Source organism: Entelurus aequoreus, linkage group LG09 (genome assembly GCF_033978785.1).
Source record: "Entelurus aequoreus isolate RoL-2023_Sb linkage group LG09, RoL_Eaeq_v1.1, whole genome shotgun sequence".
NCBI lineage: Eukaryota > Metazoa > Chordata > Actinopteri > Syngnathiformes > Syngnathidae > Entelurus > Entelurus aequoreus.
This window is the reverse complement of record NC_084739.1, coordinates 19,223,278-19,248,419: the sequence shown is the minus strand read 5'-3', so window position 1 is coordinate 19,248,419 and position 25,142 is coordinate 19,223,278. Positions and strand designations below refer to the sequence as shown.

Genomic DNA, 25,142 nt, shown 5'->3' with positions numbered 1-25,142 from the left:
AACTTTTTCTATAAACAAGTATATTGCACAACACAGAAGCAGTTTAACCAAAGTTGTAATATTGGTGAGGAAAAAACTGCTACCCCAGCAATAATACCACAGATGGGTTTATAGCAAACAACAGTACAACAATTGTAAATTCATGAGTTTCATACCAGTAGCTGAGCAACGCTATCAACAATTAAAGCAGAAATAGCTGACCACTCATGATACTTCAAATGCAACTAGTGCCCTATTGTGGAGTTTTATAAATATTACAACAGGAGGTTGCCTACAGCCACAGCTGCCCGTAAGAGACCCAGGCAGTTATTTACTTTTGTAGACCACGACATTTAATTAAATATATGCATTATTAGGTGCATTTAGGCTATACACAGTAAGTGCTATCTTTTTAACTTCTGAGTCTAATTATTTTGGTATGTTTGTCTTTTAGGATGACAGAAGAGGAGAGAGAAAAGGCCCAGGAACAGTTGAAGGAACTAAGTCAGGCCTACAGTGAACTATCCCAGCGTTGTTCCGATCAGCTTGCTCCTGCAGATGAGGTTGGAAATTGGGCTTTCTTCTTCTTTTGAGTGAAATGCTGTTGTATTTTGTTGTTGTCAAAGGATTGAGGATTCATTGCATGATTAACCGCTTCTATTCTTCTCTGTAGCATCACCTTAATTCTCACACACCGGATCATTTAAGAAGTGTTTCTGTTTTGACATTTACACCTCAACTAGTACATTGGAGTATGCTGTAAACTTGCTGAGCCATGCCAGTTTTCAGTCTATGTCACCATTATGAATGTGTTGATGTTGAACTGGCTAATAGCGTTGATGCGTCAAACTCTCCACTGTGTGATGTGACTAACCAACACAAGTTGCTTTCCCAGAGGCATGATTGCTTTTCACCTTATGCTGACACTTTTCATGTTGCAACGCTAATGCAGTGTTGAACTTGTGCACGTGATCTTTAACATGTTCGTCTATTGGTGAGTACACATTTGTCTTTGTTTTGAATACTTACTTTAACATGTTTTTGTCTAGCTCAGTAATAACTGAATTTCTCCTTTTATAGGCCGTGAAATCCACCATTAGCTGGATTTGGACCCAAGGAACAGACCCTCTTCCAACCTTGAACCTCTCAAAGTCTGAGCATTCTCTGTACATGGATGATGCTCTCATACCGGATCCTGAGTCCATCATGGAGAGCAAGTGCTTACAGAGTTCACATGTGACTTCTGTGTCCATCTCTGACTTTGCGGCAGCAGCAAGGGAAGCAGATGACCTGGTCGTGAAGATAATTGCGGTCAACCAAGACAGTGATGGACTTAATGTGGCCTACTCAGGAGATATAGTGACCCTGGACAGGGCGTTTCAGGAGGGATTAATTCCTGCTTCTGTGTATGTGAAAATTATTCAGAGGCATAAGACCTGCCAGAAAGTGATGGGCAATCACTCTACTGGAAATGAGTCATACTTAGAGGCACTGCAGGTTAATAAACTAATGTTAAAGTGCCTAAGTGAGAATAAATCACTGGCACCAAAGCGGGATGTTCACATCTTGACGTCTGTCTCGAGTGATCCCACTCAAGAAGAGCATATTGCAACTGCAACACAAGGAGTTATGGCCCACATTGGAAGCAATGGTGAAGGACTGAAGGTGGATGCGGAAGTTCAGTGTGATCTAATGAGATTTAGCAGTACACTCATCGTGCTTGGGAATGGGCATCAGTTTATAGGCCTTGTCTTGCCTCGGCCCACTGAATCTCACTTTTGCTCCACATCATCGCATCACAATGAGCAAACTTTCACTGATGTATGCGACAGCAGACTCCGAAACAATGGACACAAAATAGTGGCTTTTTATATTCCAGAAAATTCGCAAGTTGTGGATGTTAATTCTGCTGTACAAAACGGGTACATCGACGTTTACACGGCAGAGGTTTTGAAGTCCATCGAAATTCCTAATGATTTTTTCAATGTTGAGGACCTTGGTGAGAAGTTTTCTTCTTGGCTCATGTGTCAAAAAATTAGACTTGATGGCTGCAACTCCGCTGAAGAGTCAAAGCAACTGTTTATTTCCTATCTGTGGATCAACAGTTACGTCCACCCAAAGTCTCAACAAAGGATTCTAATACTCGACAAACAGTTGAGTACAATTATCAAGTTTTTTGTAGAAGATTCTGTATTTTCTGGCCGCGAGGTTGGGGACGTTTCAAAACAGGTGGAGTTAGAGGTTCCATTCATATGCGAGGAAACAGACAAAATGGTGATAGAGCCAAGGGATGAATTTCATAACCATTTTTCCCCTTCGTTCATTGGACTAGTTGATAACAACTCATTTGCAAATGACTTTTCTTTGGATGATAACTCAGAAGATCCAATGCAGACTCTATGGCATCAAAGCAACACCAACTACACATTTCATGAGAGTTTATATATTGAGGATGGAGATGATTCAAATGGAGCTTGCAATATTCCAGCTTCCCAAGACATTCCATATTTTGTAGACAAATTTAATGCTGAATCACTACCAGAGGGATGCATCCATCAGTTTGCAGCAGAGTTAAATGCAGAGTCGTTATATAATCCATCAAGAATGATCAATGTCACTTCAGCTGACAACATATTTAAGGAGAGAAAATATCAAGATGACACTCTACAGCAGGAACAAACATACATTTTGAGTGAGGGAGTTCACTATGACATGGAGATAGAAGCTGAGGAGGCAGTCTTTGTTAACCAAGTTAAAGATGAGGAGAAAACTGTGCTGCCTTGTCTGTCCATATCTTCACACCAGAGTCTTGGTCTTAACCCTGCAGAGTGTAGCCTGGTCCACCCTGAGTGTGACACTGTTGATTTTATTACACTGAAAAAAAGGAAAAATACACAAAACCCACCAGATTGGATGCGGAAGAATGGGCACCCAGTAGTGGAAGACAACACGAGTGGACATATATCAGAGATGAATGATTTTGTTCATGATTTTCCTATATTACCTTGTGGTCACGAGCCTCTTGGGATGTCTTACTGCTTTGGGAAGGAAGTTGATCAGGTGTGTGTTCATCACATTGATGCATTAGCTGTCACCAATAACCCACTGGCTGATAATCAGGATGAATGCAGTGTTGTAGAAAGTGCTGCTCCTACCATCCAATCATTTCTACCGAGTTTATTCAAAAGTACTGATCTAAAAAGTGGCAGTGAGTCTGCCTGTAGCGCTAATCAGTGTTATGAAGTTAAGTCAATGCTCAATAATGATTATTTAAACAGAGCTGGGTTAGAAGGCAGTGATGGAAATAAATTATCATCGCTTAGCAAAGCAGTTTTTGAGGAAAGTATCATAGATGATGTAGATTCTTCATCACCAAGAGATGCAGTCAAAGCTTTGGATGCTGAAGCACAAGGTGACTGTGTCGTCAACAAAAAAGATGGAGACATAATTGAACAAGTTGTTGGTCCTTCAGAAAAGAACTGTATTGTTCAACCTGAACCCAAAAACATTGTATACGATCACCTTGGTGAAAGTCTTCTGCAACAGTCAAATTCATCATCTATGACATCTGTTGATTCTGACAGACTGACACTCACACATCATTGGAATACGAAAAGGTGTGATCAAGACAATGTTGAGTATTGCACTTCAACATCTGCCAGAGTCTGTCCAGAACCAACCCTGGCTGGTTCCATGATCAGTGCACCAAGTGATGGTTGGATAAACAGAGGAGAAAGGCAACTAAGAGAAACAAAAAAGTCAGATTCTGATTGCACAAACCAACACAAAGATCATATATTTTTACACAGACATCCAATGGATGTGGAAGGAAATCCTAAAATATATACCAACTCAGTGAATCAACATGTTGATCACCAGGTGAATATGATAAATGAATGGTGTGAAGGGAGTGATTCTGCGAGCAAGGCTGATACAACTGGTGTGGAGGAGAGTATTGCTGCTCATGAACTTGTAGGAAAAGATGGACTCAACAACACTGAAACGGTACACCAAGATAGAAAAGATCATGGGCAGCAGCCTAATATTCAACGCTCTAGTGAGCCACCTGGAATGAATGAAAATAGGACTGATGCCTCAACTGGAATTAAAGGTGACGATTCTGATACCCCATCTGTAGATAGGGCTGATGCTGATGTTCAAACCACAGAAGCTCAAGAGAGGCCTATTGATCCAAATGAAAAAGTTAAAAATAAGCCTTATACCCTAACTGAAAAAAATGAAGAGGACTCTGACTCTGAAGAGGATAAATATGGGTTTGCTACCCTGACTGGAAACATTACATTAGAGTCTGATACTCTAACTGGGGGAGATGCAAAAAACTTTGATGCCCCATTTGTAATGGATAGAGAGGAAATGGATGCTCCAGCAGATCAAGCTAAAAAAGATGGTTATGCTCCAACAAAAAATTATGAAGTAGGGTCCAACGCCCCAACTACAAATGCTGAAGAGGTGTCTAATACTGCAACTGTAGAAGATGACGAATGCTCTGATTATCCAACTAGAAAAGCAGAAGAATGGTCTGTTGACCGTTTTGATGGAGAGAAAGATTGGTCTTATGCCCTTAGTAGCAATGTAAAGGAGGAGTCCGATACCTCAAGTACAAGAGGCGACATTCAATCTATGATCAATGAAGATGGTTCTTATGCCACAGTTGAAAGAAGTGCAGAGAGATGTGATGTCCAGCCTGAAAATGATAAAGACATGTCTGATGCCCCACATTTAAAAGATGAAGTTGATTCCAATCTCTCTGCTATAAAAGTTAAAGAGAGGGCTAATGTCACACTTGTAAAAGGAAAAGAGGACGCTCTAAATGAGAAAGATAAAAAGGAGACTGATGCTGAAACTAGAGAGGCTCAAGACTGGTCTTATAGTCTGACTGGTGCAGAAGAGCTAGATACCCCAACTAGAAAATTTGAAAAAGAGTTTGATGCATCACCTATAAGTGATAAAGATAAAAATGATGCTCTAACTGAAGAAGATAACCTGCACACTAATGTTCAAAAGGGAAAAGACAAAGTAGGGAGAAATGCCTCAAATGGAGAAGCTGAAGAGGTGTCTGATGCTGCTTCTGGAAGAGATGAAGATCCATCTAATGCCTCAAATGTAAAAGGTGAAGACTCTGATGCTCTAACTAGACAAGAAGAGCGGTCTTTTGACCCTTCTCGAAGAGAGGAAGAATGGTCTTATGCCCTGACTAGTAATGTTGAAAAGGAGTTCGATACCTCAACTAGAAGAGTCGACAACTCTCAAAATTTAAGCAATGAAGATTGTTCTTATGCTACAATTGAAAGAGGTAAAGAGAACGGTGATGTCCAGCCTGAAAATAACGAAGACATGGATCATGCCTCACTTTCCAAAGATGAAGCTGATACTAATCCCTCTGCTAGAAAAGTTAAAGGTAAGTCTAATGTCATATTGCTGGAAGGAAGCGATGATACTCCAAATAAGAAAAACAAAGATGAATTTGATGCTCAATCGGTAGAGGCTCAAAATTGTTCACTTCATATTCTGACTGGAAATGCTACAGAAGAGTCAGATACCTCTCCTAAACAATATGAAAATAAGTTTGATGCCTCACCTGTAAATAATCAAGAGAAAAATGATGCTCTAACTAACGAAGATAAAGAGAACACTGATGCTCAAATGGGAAAAGACAAAGTAGGGACAACTGACCCAACTAGACAAGCTGAAGATGTGTCTGATACGGCATCTGGAAGAGTTGAAGATGTATCTGATGCCTCAACTGTAGAAGATAAAGAAGACACTGGAAGAGATGAAGATTGGTCTTCTGTCCTGACTGGTAGTAATCAGGAGAAGTCTGATACCTCAACTAGAAAAGTTGACAACTCTCAAACTTTAAGCAATGAAGATGGTTCCCATGCTTTAATTGAAAGATATAATGAGAACTGTGATGTCCAGCTCGAAAATGATGAAGACGCGTCGGACGCCCCACTTCCAACAGATGAAACCGATTTTAATCCCCCTGCTGGAAAAGTAACAGAAACATCAAATGTCGCTCTTGTTGAAGGAAAAGAAGATACTCCAAATAAGAAAGACAAAGAAGAGGTTCATGCTCAAACTGGAGAGGCTCAAAACTGGTCTCATAGCCTGACTGGAAAGGCTGCAGAAGAGTCAGAAACCCCACCTAGAAAATATGAAAAAGAGTTTGATGCCTCACCTGTAAATGATAAAGATGAAAATAACGCTTTTACTAAACAAGATGACAAAGACACCGATATTCAAACGGGAAAAGACAAAGTAGGGAAAAACTACCCAACTGGACAAGCTGAAGAGGTGTCATCTGAAAGAGATGAAAAGTGGTCTGATGCCTCAACTGTTAAAGATAAAACATACTCTGATGCCTTAACTACAAAAGATGAAGATGAAGAGTACTCTGATGCTCAAACTAGAAAAGATAAAGAGGTGTCTCATGCCACAGTTGAAAGAGATAGAGAGAACTGTAATGTCGAGACTGAAACTGATGAAGAGGGATCTAATATTTTAAAGTATGAGGAAGAGTATTACCCCGCAGCTGGAATAGTTAACCAGGAGTCTGAAGTAAAAGGAAAAGAGGATACTGGTGGTCCAATTAAAAACGATGACAATGAATCTGATGCCTCAACTGTAAAAGATAAAAAAGACACTGGAAGATATGAAGATTGGTCTTCTGCCCTGACTGGTAATAATCAGCAGAAGTCTGATACCTCAACTAGAAAAGTTTACAACTCTCAAACTTTAAGCAATGAAGATGGTTCACATGCTTTAATTGAACGATGTAATGAGAACTGGGATGTCAAGCTCAAAAATGATGAAGACGTGTCTGACGCCCCACTTCCAACAGATGAAACCGATTTTAATCCCCCTGCTGGAAAAGTAATAGAAACATCAAATGTCGCACTTGTTGAAGGAAAAGAAGATACTCCAAATAAGAAAGACAAAGAAGAGGCTCATGCTCAAACTGGAGAGGCTCAAAACTGGTCTCATAGCCTGACTGGAAATGTTGCAGAAGAGTCAGAAACCCCATCTAGAACATGTGAAAATGAGTTTGATCCCTCACCTGTAAATGATAAAGTTGAAACCTTTGCTTTTACTAAACGAGATGACAAAGACACCGATGCTCAAACGGGAAAAGAAAAAGTAGGGAAAAACTACCCAACTGGACAAGCTGAAGAGGTGTCATCTGAAAGAGATGAAAAGTGGTCTGATGCCTCAACTGTTAAAGATAAACCATACTCTGATGCCTTAACTACAAAAGATGAAGATGAAGAGTACTCTGATGCTCAAACTAGAAAAGAAAAAGAGGCGTCTCATGCCACAGTTGAAAGAGATAGAGGGAACTGTAATGTCGAGACTGAAACTGATGAAGAGGGATCCGATATTTTAAAGTATGAGGAAGAGTATTACCCGGCAGCTGGAATAGTTAAGCAGGAGTCTGAAGTAAAAGGAAAAGAGGATACTGGTGGTCCAATTAAAAACGATGACAATGAATCTGATGCCTCAACTGTAAAAGATGCTCTGACTGGTAATAATCAGGAGAAGTCTGATACCTCAACTAGAAAAGTTGACAACTCTCAAACTTTAAGCAATGAAGATGGTTCCCATGCTTTAATTGAAAGATGTAATGAGAACTGTGATGTCAAGCTCAAAAATTATGAAGACGTGTCTGACACCCCACTTCTCACAGATGAAACAGATTTTAATCCCCCTGCTGGAAAAGTAATAGAACCATCAAATGTCGCACTTGTTGAAGGAAAAGAAGATACTCCAAATAAGAAAGACAAAGAAGAGTCTCATGCTCAAACTGGAGAGGCTGCAGCTGGAATAGTTAACCAGGAGTCTGAAGTAGAAGGAAAACAGGATACTGGTGGTCCAATGAAAAACGATGACAATGAATCTGATGCTCAGACTGGAGAGGATGACGAGTGGTCTGTGGTTGCAAAAGAGTCAGATATACCACCTAGAAATAATGCAACATATTTTGATACCCTACCTATAAAAGATAAGGCGAGCACTGATGCTCCGACAAAAAAATATGAGATAGAGTGTCATTTTCCAGCTGGAAAAGCTGGAGAAGTTTTTGATGCAACAATTACAGAAAATATACAAGAATCTGATACTCAAACAAAAAAAGTTAAAGACGATTATGTTGACCCATCTGAAAAAGATGACGCGCTGTTCAATACTTTGCCGATAAAATATGAAGAGTGGTCTGACTCCTTAGCTGAAATTGTTAAAAAGAAGTCTGATAACCTAACAACAAGAGATCAAGAAGACTCTCATGCCCCCACCACAAAGCAGGACAAGTGTTCTGACGCTCTAGTTGGAGAAGTTGAAGAGTTGTCTAATACCATGACTGAACACTGTGCTGGGGAGTCCAATACACTAACTAGAAACAATGAAAAAGACTTTGATACCCCACCTGTAAATGATCAAGCAAAAACGCCAACTAAAAAAGATAGAGAGGAGTGTGATGCTCCAAATTATGAAAATAAGGAAAACACTGACACTCAAATCAGAAAATATGAAGACTGGTCTGCTGATGATGAAAATGAGCCAGATTCCTTGCTTTTAAAAGAACACGATTTGTCTGATACCCAGATTGGAAATGTTGCTGAAGGGATTAATACCACAATTGGAAGAGCTAAAGATTGCTCAGATGCCTCAATCATAAAAACTGAAGATTGTTCTTATGGCCCACCGATAAAAGTTGAAGAAGACTGCTCTAATGGTAGAACTCTACAGCATAAAGAAGGGTCTAATATTCCAGCTGGAAATGTTGAGGATGTGTTTTATATCTCAACTAGAAGAGATGAAGAAGTCTGTGGCGCTGCACCTACAAAAGACAAAGAGTGGACTGATGCTACAATTGGACAAAATGAAGAGGTGTCTGATTCCCCAGGTGGAAACATTGCAATGGGATCTAATACCCCAAAGAGAAGAGATGAAGAAGGCTCTGGTAATACACTAACAAAAGATGAACAGTGCTATGATATCAATAATGGAAATGTTGTAAAAGAATCTGATACCCAAAATAGAAAAGATGAAAAAGATCCTGATGTACCAACCATAAAAGATAAAGTGGAGTCTGTTACCCCAACTAGGAACAATGAAATAGACTTTAACCCTTCAACCAGTAAAGAAGAGTTCAATGCCCTACATGGCAAAGATAAAGGCCCTGAAAATGACTCTAATACCTCACTGCGGAAAGATGAGCGTTCTAATGACCCAACTAGAAAAGAAGGAAATAATGTTGTACCTGTAAAAGATACGGCGAAGTCTGATACTCTGACTAGAAACCTTGCCAAAGAGTCCAATCCCCCAACTAGAAGAGATGAAAAAGACTCAGATGATCAACGTATAGAGGAAGAGGGGTGTGAATTCTCAACTAGAAAAGATGAACAGGGACCTTATGCTACATTTGGATCTGACACCGTGATTGGAAAAATTGTGAAAGATGCCCCAACTAGAGGAGAAGCAAAATACATTGATGTGCCACCTGCAAAAGTTGCAAATCAGTCTGATACCCAAACTGCAAAAGAGGAAGGGGACTCTGACGTTCAAACTAGAAATGATGGAGATGAGTGTGATGGCCCGACAGGAGGAGTTGACAAGGTTTTTGGTGTTACATGTGGAACAGATAAATATAAGTATTGTTCTAAACCTGTGAAAGATGAAGACAGCTTGAATGCCTTACCTGGTAAAGTTAAGGTCGAGTCATATACCCCATTTTTTAAAGATGAAGAGTGGTCTGATGGCCCTAATGGAAGCAGTATGGAAGACTGTAGCTCTAGAGATGACAAAGAGAAGTCTGATGACCCCACTGAAATTAACGAAAAGGTGTTTGATACTCAAAGCAGAGCAGTTAAGGATACATTTTATTCCCTACCTGTAACAAATGAAGAGGATTCAAATTCCTCATCTGGAAAACTTGAGGTGGTGTCTGATACCTCATTCAGAAAATATGAAGAGGGGTCTGACAACCCAAAGTCTGTTACCCCAATTCTAACAGTTAAGGGGTTTGATGCCGCTCTAATAAAAGAAGAAAACAAGACTGATGCTCCAGATGAAGGAGTTGAAGTACGGTCTGATACAGCAAGTGGAACATGTGAGGAAAACTACATTCTACCTGTAAAAGAAAATGCATGTAGTCCAACCAGCAACAATGACAAGGAGTCTGATGCTTTACTTGGGAAAAATAAAGAGGAGTCTGATGCTCCAACTATCCAGCAACAGCTTTTGCAGGTACTCCAGAGTGTCTCCTCAGGACACAACATCACTGTGCTCCAGGAAGTGATGGATACCCTACAAAGTGCTCTTGTGGGTGACACCCACGCCTTGGAAAGCATCAAGGAGGAGAGCTCAGAGGAGACTGAGCTGACACAATTACCTTCTCAAACCTTTGTCAGCAATATGGAGGAGGTGAATACTACAGTAATTCATATTTTTTTCAGTGAAGACAACATTCCACCTTTATGCTCATTGCTTTTGAAATATCTCATTCTCCTTTGTTTTCCAACAGCTCTCCTCCGTCCAGGATTACCTGGAGTGTGTTGGTAAACTCCAAGATCATGCGGATGTTTTACATGATGTCAAAAAAGACCTTTTAACTCTGGAACCAAGTGGTGGCAATGTGGAGGAATTACAGATTCAAATAGAGGAGTTTCAGGTTACAAAGTGAATTCTAAACATGTACTGACAATACACTGTACTGCCGCTGTCTCTAACGTTGTGGTTTCTTTTGCTTTTATCCAGGCCCTAGGATCCCAAATTTCAATTCTATCTAGTGTTTTGACAGCAGACATGGAAAAAGCCAAACTTCTCCTACATGCTGCTGATGTCAACATTCCCACACAAATTTATCAGGATCTGGCTTCAATTTACATGGATTTGGAGCACGAGTTCACTGCCGTTGCCCAAATGCATGGCGAAATGAGTCAATCGTTGTTTCAAGCAATGGAAACTAGAAAGGTAGGAGTTCAAACTATTTATTTAACTATTTACAATATAACCAGACATAGGTGTCATTAGTGGTTGTGTTGTGATTTTAGGCACATTTGGGATCAACATACCAGAAACATCTCGCTGATCTTGAAGGTCTAGCAGACCTCATCCAAAAAAATTTTGACATGGGGGATGTGGATTGCAATGTATGTGATGTGGAAGAACTGGAATGTTGGATACAGAAAAGCAAGGTATTTAAAGTCACACAAAACCATCTGCAAAAAAATTATTTAACTACTACCATTTTGGATCTTAATAAGTAAAAGGAAATACGTATGTGCCACCCAGTATACAGTACTGTACAATAATACTAGATGATAACGTGATTTGAGAGAAATGTATCCATCTGAATAAAAAATAATTTCTCTATTTTTTATTTTTTATTTTTTGCCAAACATTCAATTTACATCACATTTGAACAAATCTTTTTATGACATTTTAGTTTACATATATATAATTTTTAGCATAGTTTGACTGATAAGTAAACACGTAGGTAATGATGTAGTTATTTATTCTATATTTTTATGAAAACATCCTTTAAACAACTACCATCACAAAAACACACACACTAATAACCTCAGCCATATTTTATTAGATAATCTTTGACAGCATGCTGATGTTTTGTTTTAAGTCTTAATTAGAAGAATATAATAATAATTTAATGTACTGGAATAATAACACATTTTATATTTTGATGATTTTTCTTTTCTTTTACTATATCAGATAACAATGACAATTCTGATCTGATGATGACATTTGAAATTATATAAACTCAATACTTAATTGAGATCACATCTAGATTAACCTTCTTATGGAAATACAATTTGCCAAATGCTTTACAGAATATTTTACAAGGCAAACTATGACAACTGTATGATTTGATTGTTTTTAAAAAACACATAATAAAACAGTATTTAATATATATTTTGTGTTATTATTATTATCATAATTATCATGTTATATTGATGTTTTAAAAATGTATCAAAACTAGTGCTGTCAAATGGTTAATTTTTTAAATCAGATTAATCACACTGTTGAATCTGGATTATTAATGATTAATCACTGTAAATTACTTGCTCACAACATTTTAATTAGCCTACATTTTGACACAAATGTAATTTTATTGTAATTTAAATTTTTAAAATGTTTTACTTGAATGTATGTCATTTATTTGCTCAAAACGTGGCAACAGATTTATCTAAAGTCCAGTCGGGGTTCATATTAAAGTGAAATTTGCCAGGGAGCACACCAGTCGGAGTCTTCTCAATCATCTTTGCAAAGAAGCATGCATTGACCTGATTACTGACATTATAACAACCCGTGCCACCTTTCAGGTAACCATCCGCCATCAACAGAAAGAACCATGTGTGTTCAAAATAAATTGTGTGATACCGTGATTAATGGCATATTTTTTTGTGATTAATCACATGAGTTAACTTGTTAATTTTGACAAACATGTTTTCACCGACATTTCATGAAAATATCTGTGGAACAATATTTAGGATAATTTATCAGACCCTGAAGTCATATTTTGTCATAGTTTCATAGCATTAGATTTAGATCAACATTTTTACAAACAAAATTTAAAGCAAATACTGTTTTTGAGTACTATTAAAATGATTAAAATACCCATCACAAGCCTGTCCTTTCTGCAGGAAGCCGAACGTTGTCTACACCAGGTGGCCAAGCTGAAACTGGACGACGTCACATTTGATGTCCAGAGTTTTATTTCCGAGCACGCTCTCTTCTTGAGTCCGGCTCAGAGCCGCTGCCTCCTTAGGCTCCTCAGCAGCACCCAGCGAGCCTTTAGGGACCAGAAGGACAGACTTGTCGCCTTGAGGTGCACCTTAGATGTCCTGTTGCTCACCAAGGAAAGGGAAGAGCAGGAGAAGGTCTGCTTGTGGATATGCTGCGCACAATTCATATGTTGGCAGTTTGGCATGGATCTTGTACTAAAATGCAAGTCGGTAAAAGAGGCTTACTCATTACGTTGTTTTTTTTATGCCACTGTCCATGACAGACTATTTTATTGTGAAATGTCACTATATGATATTTTCATTTCTTTCTTTCAGTACCTAATGGCATGCTTTACTATGTTACTATAACCAATGTGCTGTGTTCTACAGGTGTCCAGAGACCACATAAACAATTAACAGTTGAAATAATGCACTGCTGGACTTCCTTCATATTGCATTAACTCACTCGGCATAATGTCCTCGTGTACTTTCTCAACACCAAAAACAATGACTGGCTCGCATGTTTACAGCATACCAAATGTTCTCACTCTTGTTGTGTCAAAGGAAATGTATTTGTGCCTGTTTTCTGCCATGTTAGCACTGGTATGTAATGTAGTAAGCGAAATATCTGACGTGGTTTTTGTTCACAGTCCCTTTTGGCGAGGCAGCAAGAGATTGCAGACAAGCTGGAGGAAGTGTGTGACGGTCTCACTTTGACTGAGAACCGTCTGATTGGTCATCAGCAGCAGGCTGACAGTGCAGAGTGTGTCGCAGACCTGCAGCAGTACCAGCAGGAGCATCAGGTGAAAAGAATGTCTTAGCGCAGGGGTGTCAAACTCAATTTACCTCAGGGCCGCTGGAAGTAGAGTCGGGGTGAGGCTGGGCCGTATTCACTTCAGGATCACGTTTTAACCACGTGGCTGAATTAGTTAACTACTTCTACTAGCAGTTATAATGACCTTGAGCTATAGTAGGCCTTAAGTCATTAAAATTGAATGTAAAAATGGTATGTCATTACTCTATTGAGTTCCGCAGAAGATGGTTAGAGGCACTCCAGCTTGCTCTTTGTTTTGTCCAGTGTGCTGACATTTTTGTGTCTGCACTGTTATTGTATTAAGGGCCTGATCTACAAAAGATTTGCGTGTATTAAAACATGTGCAAACTTGATAGAGCATGCAAAACTGATCTACTAAGCTTGTGCGCAGAGGATTGTGTCTCAATTAGGCAGAATAAGGAGCACGATCCATTTAGCGTGTCTGTCTTCATGAATACAGTATATGCTGATCGCCAGAAAATGCTAATTTAGTTTTTTTAACACACGCAGTGGGATTTATCAAGACTAAAACTGTTATGCGGAGCTGTTTTGCATTTTTATTTAGCATGTCTGATATGTGCATCGAAACTGGCAGTTGCACTGAAATAGCTGTGAGAAAGGAGGCAATCGCCCTGCAGCCCCGTCCTACGTATGCAAATATGGAATGTCAAAAACAAATATTCTATTCAGCAATATAATTTCAAATTTGATAGCTGCTGGATGACTAAAAAAACTGATTAAAACAAATTAAGTTGATGCTTTTTGGTGTCTGCTAGTGTTCATGACGTTCATTTTTTTCATATATATGAGAAATTAAACTCCTTGCAACATGTGCATGCTCACAATTAGTGCCAGTGTCTTCCAGGGCGCACCTTTAGCGTACAAAAATCAAACTGCAGGACTGCAAATCGCACTGCTGGACTGCTTCTAAAATGCCCCAAAAAAGTGGCACGTGTTATAGTTGTCTGCTTTATGTTTTGAACAATTTCCCTTGTGGATCATTAAAGTTTGTCTAAGTCTAAGTCTAAATAGCTGTAAGAAAGGAGGCGATCGCCCTGCAGCCCCGTCCGATGTATGCTTGTCTACAAATATGGAATGTCAAAAATAAATATTCTATTCAGCAATATAATTTTTAATTTGATAGCTGCTGGATGATTAAAGAAACTGATTAAAACAAATTAAGTTGATGCTTTCTGGTGTCTGCAAGTGTTCATGACGTTAACTTTTTTCATATACACTACCGTTCAAAAGTTTGGGGTCACATTGAAATGTCCTTATTTTTGAAGGAAAAGCACTGTACTTTTCAATGAAGATAACTTTAAACTAGTCTAAACTTTAAAGAAATACACTCTATACATTGCTAATGTGGTAAATGACTATTCTAGCTGCAAATGTCTGGTTTTTGGTGCAATATCTACATAGGTGTATAGAGGCCCATTTCCAGCAACTATCACTCCAGTGTTCTAATGGTACAATGTGTTTGCTCATTGGCTCAGAAGGCTAATTGATGATTAGAAAACCCTTGTGCAATCATGTTCACACATCTGAAAACAGTTTAGCTCGTTACAGAAGCTACAAAGCTGACCTTCCTTTGAGCAGATTGAGTTTCTGGAGCATCACATTTGTGGGGTCAATTAAACGCTCAAAATGGCCAGAAAAAGAGAACTTTCATCTGAAACTCGACAGTCTATTCTTGTTCTTAGAAATGAAGGCTATTCCACAAAATTGTTTGGGTGACCCCAAACTTTTGAACGGTAGTGTATATGAGAAATTAAACTCCTTGCAACATGCATTTTCTTGCATTTGAAACATTCAAGTGCACGCTCACAATTAGTGCCGGTGTCTCCCAGGGCGCACCTTTAGCGTACAAAAATCGAACTGCAGGACTACAAATCGCACTGCTGGACTGCTTCTAAAATGCCCAAAATAAGTGGCACGTATTATAGTTGTCTGCTCTATGTTTTGAACAATTTCCCTTGTGGATCATTAAAGTTTGTCTAAGTCTAAATAGCTGTGAGAAAGGAGGCGATCGCCCAGCAGGCCCGTCCGATGTATGCTTGTCTACAAATATAGAATTCTATTCAGCAATATCATTTCAAATTTGATAGCTGCTGGATGACTCAATGAACTGACTAAAACGAATTAAGTCGATGCTTTTTGGTGTCTGCTAGTGTTTGTTTTATGACGTTAATTTTTTTTCATAAACATGAGAAATTAAACTTCTTGCAACATGCATTTTCTTGCTTTTGAAACATTCGAGTGCACGCTCACAATAAGTGCCGGCGTCTCCCAGGGCACACTTTTAGCGTACAAATATCGAACTGCAGGACTGCAAGTCGCACTGCTGGACCGCTTCTAAAATGCCCAGAATAAGTGGCACGTATTATAGTTGTCTGCTGTATGTTATAAAACAGCAAAACACCACAGGGTAGCAGCATGAGAACATGAAGTTAAAGTTAAAGTACCAATGATTGTCACACACACACGAGGTGTGGCGAAATTATTCTCTGCATTTGACCCATCACCCTTGATCACACCCTGGGAGGTGAGGGGAACAATGAGCAGCGCCCGGAAATCTTTTTTTTGGTGATTTAACCCCCAATTCCAACCTTTGATGCTGAGTGCCAAGCAAGGAGGTAATGGGTCCCATTTTTATAGTCTTTGGTATGACTCGGCCGGGGTTTGAACTCACAACCTACCAATCTCAGGGCGGACACTCTAACCACTAGGCCACTGAGTATGAAGGTGGAGTAAATGAGTGTCTCCATGGTGAAAGTCGCATAGTACATGCTAAAACATCATTAAGTTAAGGCAGTCTGCACCACTTTTGCACTTATCAATTGTACATATTAATTGTACTTAATAGATCACACGCAACATGCCCACTGACAGTGGACACGATTTTATAGTTTGCACACGCTGTTTAGCGCATGGTGTTTGGATCTTTGTAAATCAGGTCTTAGTGTTCTTTATAGTGGGACTCAATATTTCCGTAATATATAAAACTATTAGCCGCCCAGGGTGCGCTGAAGTCTGCAAAATATGGCCCTTCGGGTCGTGAGTTTGAGACCCCCTCGCTCAGCAAATGCATTATTTTTATGATCAGTCAGGGTCTTGACTGTTCCTCTTATGTGATCTGCAGGCTTTGCAAAAAGACGTTTTGACAAACGCCAGCGCTTTGAATGAGGTCATCACTGGCACAAAAAGGTTTCTGGAGGAAAACCGGGCCAACCTGACGACGGATCAAATCGCTTCGATTGAAACCAAGTTGGATGAAGCTGAAAGCAAGGCCAAGCTGATCCACCAGCGAGCAGAGGAATCCAGGAAGGACTTAGAGAAGGTTGTCACCACAGCCATAAAACAGGAGAGTGAAAAGGTCAGCAGCAGCTCTATTCTCACCGCTAGTAAAATGCAAGCCATTTTTTTATCAACATATATGCACATTTTATTTGCCATTTGTCTGGTCAGGCTGCAGCTGTTGAGCGACTTGAGGAAAGCAAAAACAAAATAGAAGGTCTACTGGAGTGGATGTCCAACATCGGCAATGAAAATGAGAGGAGAGCTATTGATCAGACTGACTCTATAAGCAAAGAGAACGGAAACCTGCCAGAAGAGACATCCGAGAAGTTACGGAAAGGAGAGAGGGATGATGCCAATGGAAATAGTCTGCAACGCAGTGAAAGTGATTTTGACGGGAAGAAGGATGCCAGCATGGATGTTGACAAACAGTATGAAAGATTGAAGGTATGTTTGGTTTACTGCTCAACAAAAGTACATTACTCGCATTTGCAGCAAACATTTTCATCACCGTATATCTTCTCAAGGCACAATAAAACATTGAATTTATTACAGCTTGCAAAGCTGTATAGATTTACTATCAACTGAAAATGGCACAAGTGACTACATCTCACTGTGAATATTTCCAAACTGTGTCCACTGTGTCAATATTTAGTGCTGCTACTCTTAAGTACATTCACGTCCCTTGAGAGGATTTACTGCAGATTTGAATTAAAAATCTGTTTGTTGCAGAATGTATGCATTTTTTCATTTTCATTTACGTTTCCTACTATACACTAATGCAAAAATATATCAGTTTAGTTGCATTGATTCCTGGAAATTGCAATATTGTCGCGTTAATCCCTACGTCCCATTCCCAATTCCTGACAATTTGCATCCTGATCTTTGATATTGGATCACATCAGTAATTGTGGTAGTATATCATGTTAATGGTTTCTTTCTTATGTAATTGTTAAAATACAAAATGTAATGCATTCTCCAAAATAGAGGTATGATAAAAGAACATTTCTAAAGAATGTTCTCTCAAAAGTACAATATTTGTCTTTAAGAGGCCATAATTATTACGGATGGTAGATGGTGAAATCCCTAAATTCCTTGCAGTAGCTTGTTGAGAAATGTTGTTCTTAAACTGTTCGACAATCTGATCACACATTTGTTCACAAAGTGGTGACTCTCACCCCATCCTTGTTTGTGAATGACTGAGCATTTCATGGCACCCATCTGTTCCCAATTAGCCCGTTCACCTGTGGGATGTTCCAAATAAGTGTTTGATGAGCATTCCTCAACTTTCTCAGTCTTTTTTTGCCACTTGTGCCAGCTTTTTCGAAACATGTTGCAGGCTTCAAATTCCAAATGAGCTAATATTTGCAAAAAATAGCAAAGTTTACCCGTTCGAACGTTAAGTATCTTGTCTTTGAAAAGGATATGCAAATCCTTGTATTCTGTTTTTATTTACAATTTACACGTGCCTACTTCTCTGGTTTTGTACATTCAATGACAGCTAACGCTAGCTATCCAAATTGCTATTATTAGCTAACAACACCTAAAGCTACCTTATGTACGTACATAATTACGTCGTTACGTAGAAGAAGCTGTGAGAAGGCGAGATTTACTGTGTAAAATACATTGGAAAGTTGGCGCCCTCTAGGTATCTGTGTAATTCTTGCAAACAGCCCCTTTAATGTCCAAATGAGTATATCCTCTTTGCTCTGATGTCACGATGTAACAAGACTTCATAACCCCCATCATTTGACACTTTGGCATTGTTTAACACAAGTCGGAAAAGACAAAAATTAGAGATGTCTGATAATGGCTTTTTTGCCGATATCGATATTCCGATATTGTCCAACTCTTAATTACCGATTCCGATATCTACCGATACCGATATATACAGTCGTGGAATTAACACATTATTATGCCTAATTTTGTTGTGATGCCCCGCTGGATGCATTAAACAATGTAACAAGGTTTTCCAAAATAAATAATCTCAAGTTATGGAAAAAAATGCCAACATGGCACCGCCATATTTATTATTGAAGTCACAAAGTGCATTATTTTTTTTAACATGCCTCAAAACAGCAGCTTGGAATTTGGGACATGCTCTCCCTGAGAGAGCATGAGGAGGTTGAGGTGGGCGGGGTTGGGAGGGGGGTGGGGGGTGTATATTGCATCGTCTCGGAAGAGTTAGTGCTGCAAGGGGTTCTGGGTATTTGTTCTGTTGTGTGTATGTTGTGTTACAGTGCGGATGTTCTCCCGAAATGTGTTTGTCATTCTTGTTTGGTGTGGGTTCACAGTGTGGCGCATATTTGTAACAGTGTTAAAGTTGTTTATACGGCTACCCTCAGTGTGACCTGTATGGCTGTTGATCAAGTATGCCTTGCATTCACTTGTGTGTGTAAAACCGTAGATATTATGTGACTGGGCCTGCACAAAAAGGAAGTGCCTTTAAGGTTTATTGGCGCTCTGTACTTCACCATACGTCCGTGTACACAGCGGCATTTTAAAGTCATAAATTGTAATTTTTGAAACCGATACCGATAATTTTGAAACCGATACCGATAATTTCCGATATTACATTTTAAAGCATTTATCGGCCGATAATATCGGACTGCTGATATTATCGGACAGCCCTAACAAAAATCATTGTAAGTCACCTTTAATGATGTATTTCTTATGTAATTATTATGTTATATAATACGGTACACAGTATCACGGTCTTCAAGTCTTTATTGTTCATGCAGGCTCGCCATCAGGAGATTCTGTCCCAGCAGCAGGATTTAATCGTGGCCACCCAGTCGGCCCAGGCCCTCTTGGATAAGCAAGCCAATGTTTTGTCTCCAAATGAGAAGGAAAAACTGCAAAAGAACATCCTGGAACTTAAGGGTCGCTATGACGCCTCCCTGACCCAGGCTGAGCAGCAGATGAAGCAGATGCAGAGCGTCCAGGAGGAACTGAAGAAATTTCAGGACGATTCCGAGGAGTTTGAGGACTGGTTAGCGCAGGCTGAGGGCGAGATGGAGCAACTGAGCGCCTCTGAGTGCTCACTAAACATCCTCAACGATAAACTCCTCCGACAGAAGAGCTTCTCTGAGGATGTCATCTCTCACAAGGGGGACCTTCGTTTTATTACCATTTCGGGCCAGAAGGTACTGGATGTGGCCAAAGCCTGTGGGGTATCTGACCCAATGTCTAAAAACGGCCAGATGCAAGTGGACACTTCAGGAACCTGTTCTGCTGTCAAGGATAAGCTGGACTCTGCAGCCAGTCGATACAAGACTCTACACTTGCAGGTATTCTGCTAAAAAAAAAAAAAAAAAAAAAAAAAAAAAAAAAAATCAAGTGTGCAATGACATCATTTTACCGCATGGTGGCAGCATCTACTAAATCCTAATTTTATTCATCACCAAATTCTACAACTTTATAGACAGCCACCTCATGCATTTGCATGATGTTTGACATGAGGATATATATAATAAATGTGACACCTTTTTGCCCCTTCTTTGCTCATTCCAGTGCAATCAGCTCGGCAACAACCTCAAAGATGTTGTTGACAAGTACAAGCGGTATGACGACTCCAGCACGGCCCTCGTGAAGTGGCTCGGGAGCTCCGAGGAGGAGGCCAGGAAGCAGCAGTCAGAAGCCATCGCAGCAGAGCCGCAAATGCTGCAGAAACAGCTGGAGGACACCAAGGCAAGACACACCAGATGTACTCTAGTTGGCTGAATTGTTGTTGTTTTTGTGCCATCTAAATTATGTGTAGCAGTCATGTAAAAATGCCAGAATGTGTTCATTAAGTGAGGTTAAAAAGTCAGAGGGAGCTTGAGCTTGCCGTGGATGACTTATTGTACAAAGCATACCATATACAGTAATTTACTTCCTCTTAATATGACGTTATAGCTATTTTAAGATGACTCTTGCTGACAAAGATATTGGCTGCAGTTTGTTAAATATTTCACTCAAATCGAAGCATAAATAAAGATAAGAACCTGAGTCAGGGCCAACAAAAGAAAAAAAGTAGTTTTCAAAACCACTAGACTCCTCAATGATAGTGATAATCTCATGTAATATTTTTTTTTAGAATACTTTTGTTTTGAATGAATCATAAGGTCTCACTATACTGTACTGTATTTTTCAACAATTTTGAATAAGTCAATCAATCAATCAATCAAACTTTATTTGTATAGCACTTTCCAAGGACAGGCAAGTTGAATCTTGAATCACAAAGTGCTTTAAACCAGGAAAAAAAGAACACACACACACACACACACACACACACACACACACACGCACAGACACACACACACACACGCACAGACACACGCCCACACAGCACTATTGACAATATCAAAACATGGCATTATACAGAAGATTTGGAAAAAAATGCCACCTTTGAGGCGTCCACAATAGAGAATTACTAAAACATGACTGACGGATAGTATGCAGAGTTCCAAGCGTTATTTTAAGATGTGTAGCAAAGCCTGGTTTTCAATAATGTCATGTAGTTAGAGGTGGGTCAGAGACAATATCATGCTAATAAGAGAGGAGGATTTTTCAGGTTTTCTTACACTGAAACCGTTAAAAAGTACATTTTAGATGGATGACTCTGTGTTCAATCTGGTAAATTACACTCGCAATGAACGATAGTTTTGATTCTGCTGTCACGCTGGGTCACTGACCTGGTCTCGGTCGTTATCCACAGGCTTTGCAAGGGGAAATGAGCGGGCATCAAACTGCTATTGACACGCTACGCAAAACAGCTGAGTCCTTGGTCACATCTGAAGGGAACCTGCTGCGCAACTTAGATGAGATCCAGGAGACAGTAGGTGAGCATTCAAATGTGACAACAGCTGCTTATTAATAAGCTTTGCAATTCAAATAACTGAACTTTCAAACGTAACTGGGTTTGTTTTGTCTACCTTGTAGATGACATTGTAGAGCGTTACGACAACCTGTCCAAGTCCGTGAGTGATCGCAATGAGAAACTGCAGATCACTTTGACTCGCTCCATGAGTGTCCAGGATGGACTGGATGAGATGATGGGGTGGATGAAGGGAGTTGAGGCCAGTGTGGAAGAGAATGGACAAATTCCACTGGACTCTGCATCTATCAAAGACATGCTCAGCAAAGAAACAGTATGTATGATTATTGCTATATTACTGCATTGACCTTAATATAAGTCAACACTGGATATAAGCCGACACTTTTTACGACAAAAATGTATGTACTGTATTTTCCGAACCATAAGCCCCTAGTTTTTTTCCTAAGCTTTGAACCCTGCGGCTCATACAAAGGTGTGGCTAATCCATGGTTTTTCCTCGCTAACCACTTTAATGTTTTGTATACAGCAAACTTACACAGTATTAACACTGACACAGAGACTGAAAAGGTGTGTTATTGTTTGTGCTTATGGTGCCATCTTTTGGAAGAGTTCGCTCACTGCAGGTGCTGCGAGTCGAAAGTCTACAGTATTTCCTTCTGTTGTTTGCCTTGAACCGGATGTATAAGTGCTGTTCCGTCTACTAGTCTTCAAAAGCATTTCTACTAGAGATGTCCGATAATATCGGCCTGCCGATATTATCGGCCGATATATGCGTTAAAATGTAATATCGGAAATTATCGGTATCGGTTTTTTTTATTATCGGTATCTTTTTTTTTGTTGTTTTTTTTTATTAAATCAACATAAAAAACACAAGATACACTTACAATTAGTGCACCATATCAATACAGTCTGCAACGGATACAGTCCGTAAGCACACATGATTGTGCGTGCTGCTGGTCCACTAATAGTACTAACCTTTAACAGTTAATTTTACTAATTGTCATTCATTACTAGTTTCTATGTAACTGTTTTTATATTGTTGTACTTTCTTTTTTATTCAAGAAAATGTTTTTAATTTATTTATCTTATTTTACTAATTTTTTTAAAAAGTACCTTATCTTCACCATACCTGGTTGTCCAAATTAGGCATAATAATGTGTTAATTCCACGACTGCATATATCGGTTGATATCGGTATCGGTTGATATCGGTATCGGTAATTAAAGAGTTGGACAATATCGGAATATCGGATATCGGCAAAAAGCCATTATCGGACATCCCTAATTTCTACCCATATGGTTTCTTCATTCATTACTCCAAGCAACGTTTGAAAGTTTTACAATATAACAAAATTAAGTTATAGTCAGTAAACTGTCACATGTTTGATAGTAGTGTTTTCATGCATATTTGTACATGCTATCGTAATGTAATCAAACCTGCGTCGTTAGCACTAGCTAAAATGCTAATACGTTTGCGTTACTATTAACAATTTACAATGGCATTATTTTTGTATTGTTTCAGTTGAACAAATTCCTCAGTAAATTCACCAGTCTGTTTAGCTGATTGGAGAGCTATCTTATATGCTGGTGTGCTCTATAGTCCGGAAAATTAAATATGTTTATAATATATATTTATACTATTTATTATATCAAAATAAGTGAAAAAACATTTTCCCTTTTTGAGACTTTTTCAAAAGGAGAAAAATAATGTCTGACATTCTGGTAAATACAGTTTTTTCCTCAAATAAAGGCCTCTTGTTAGTTACTAGCTGAAACTTTCCGCAGTTGTGTGATTTGAGGATATACAGGGCCTGTTCTACTAAGATCCAAACTATAAATTGCATGTACCATTAGTGAGAGTGTTGCGGGTGATCTACTAAGACTGTGTGTGCAATGGATTAAAAGTGCAAAAGTTGTGCAGACTCCCGTATTTAAATGTACTTTTTGCATGTACTACCAGTTGTCACCATGGACACACTCATTTACTGCACCTGCAACATCAAGCTCCAACCTGTGGTGTTTTGTTATGTTGTGAACATGCAGCACACAACTATAATCTGTACCACCTTTTCTGGACTATTAGAAGTGCAAACTACACAACAGAATCTATTTTTAGTACATTAAAGGTTCGCTCTGTTAAAGGCTGATGTTGTGTCAAAAACGTAGTAGAATGATCCAGAAGCAAGAAATGGCATGTCGCAAGCAGTGTTTTTATTTAAGAGTATGAAGAGTATACCTATCAGATGTATAAATGATATATCTTCCATATGAAAAAACTAATTCCATTCAAAAACGCCAGCAGACACCATCGTTTTGGTGTTTGCTTTCTCTAAATCAGCCCTTATCAGTCATTCATCAGCTCAAAGATGGAATTTCTGGATAGATGATGTCTAATATTTCTGTCACAAATATGTCGAATGTCGACGAGAGCACGGAATATTCTCTCTCTTCGTTGTATGTAATTGCAGCGATCGCCTCTTTCTGAATGTGGCACAGCCATTTGTGCTTAACTGTGCCAGTTAGTGCACAAGTTTAAATATACAGTCATCCCTCGACAAATCACGCTTCAAATATTGCAGGCTCCCGACATTGCATATTCTTTTATGAATATATATATATATATATATATATATATGTATATATATATATATATATATATATATATATATATATATACATATATATATATATATATATATATATATATCTATATTCATATAAAAAATGAATATATATATGTATATATATATATATATAGCATATAGCATATTTTTTATATGAATATATATATATATATATATATTCATATAAAAAATATTTTTTTATTTTTATTTTTAAGCATATTTTATAATTTTTTGTGCTAAATTAAGCATTTTGATGTATAACTTGGCTAAATAAACTAAAAATATCAATACTACAGTATTATTGACTACCCGCTGGCCCCACCATGGACTGGACTTTCGCTGATGTGTTGGACTTTCACAATATTATGTCAGACCCACTCGACACAGAGGATGTCGTTGTGGCTTGTACAGCCCTTTGAGACACTTGTGATTTAGGGCTATATAAATAAACATTGATTGATTGATTGATTGATTGATTGATATCGTGGCCACTGATTGGCTCAGCTCAGCAGCATTACTATATCAGACTAAATAAGTGTACACGTGACTAAAGGGTGTAATTTAATATCCAGAGAGCCCTCATAATGTTACACATTTTTTTAGAAGGTTGTAAACAGTTTTTTTATGCTGTGGTTATTAAAATATATTTGACTTATACTTTGCAGAAATTCATATATCGCGGCCATGTCCGAAACAAATTAACAGCGATATATGGTGGCGGCAAAACAGTTGCAGGCTTGATAAATCTCATTGTGAGCGCTAAATGATTATATTTGCATCTCCTCCTCCCAGGATAATCAACATATATTCTACATATTCATGCAGACAGAAACACTAAATGGATTGCGCTTTT

At 38.8% G+C, this 25,142-nt stretch overlaps 1 protein-coding gene and 1 long non-coding RNA gene across 9 annotated transcripts in view; one reads left to right on the top strand and one right to left on the bottom strand.

Annotated features, from left to right (window-relative positions):
* The window catches only part of LOC133657233 (uncharacterized), a 972,718-nt gene that overhangs the window by 350,504 nt on the left and 597,072 nt on the right, over nucleotides 1-25,142 (bottom strand). The gene's annotated exons all lie outside the window — the stretch shown is intronic.
* The window catches only part of dst (dystonin), a 235,001-nt gene that overhangs the window by 132,542 nt on the left and 77,317 nt on the right, over nucleotides 1-25,142 (top strand). For all 8 annotated transcript variants that reach the window (XM_062058283.1, XM_062058282.1, XM_062058281.1 and 5 more), the window contains 8 exons: nucleotides 434-542; nucleotides 13,388-13,540; nucleotides 16,694-16,927; nucleotides 17,020-17,295; nucleotides 19,590-20,138; nucleotides 20,362-20,538; nucleotides 21,548-21,671; nucleotides 21,772-21,980. In XM_062058283.1, the coding sequence (XP_061914267.1) occupies nucleotides 434-542; nucleotides 13,388-13,540; nucleotides 16,694-16,927; nucleotides 17,020-17,295; nucleotides 19,590-20,138; nucleotides 20,362-20,538; nucleotides 21,548-21,671; nucleotides 21,772-21,980 (1,831 nt within the window). The remainder of the gene's footprint in view (nucleotides 1-433; nucleotides 543-13,387; nucleotides 13,541-16,693; nucleotides 16,928-17,019; nucleotides 17,296-19,589; nucleotides 20,139-20,361; nucleotides 20,539-21,547; nucleotides 21,672-21,771; nucleotides 21,981-25,142) is intronic.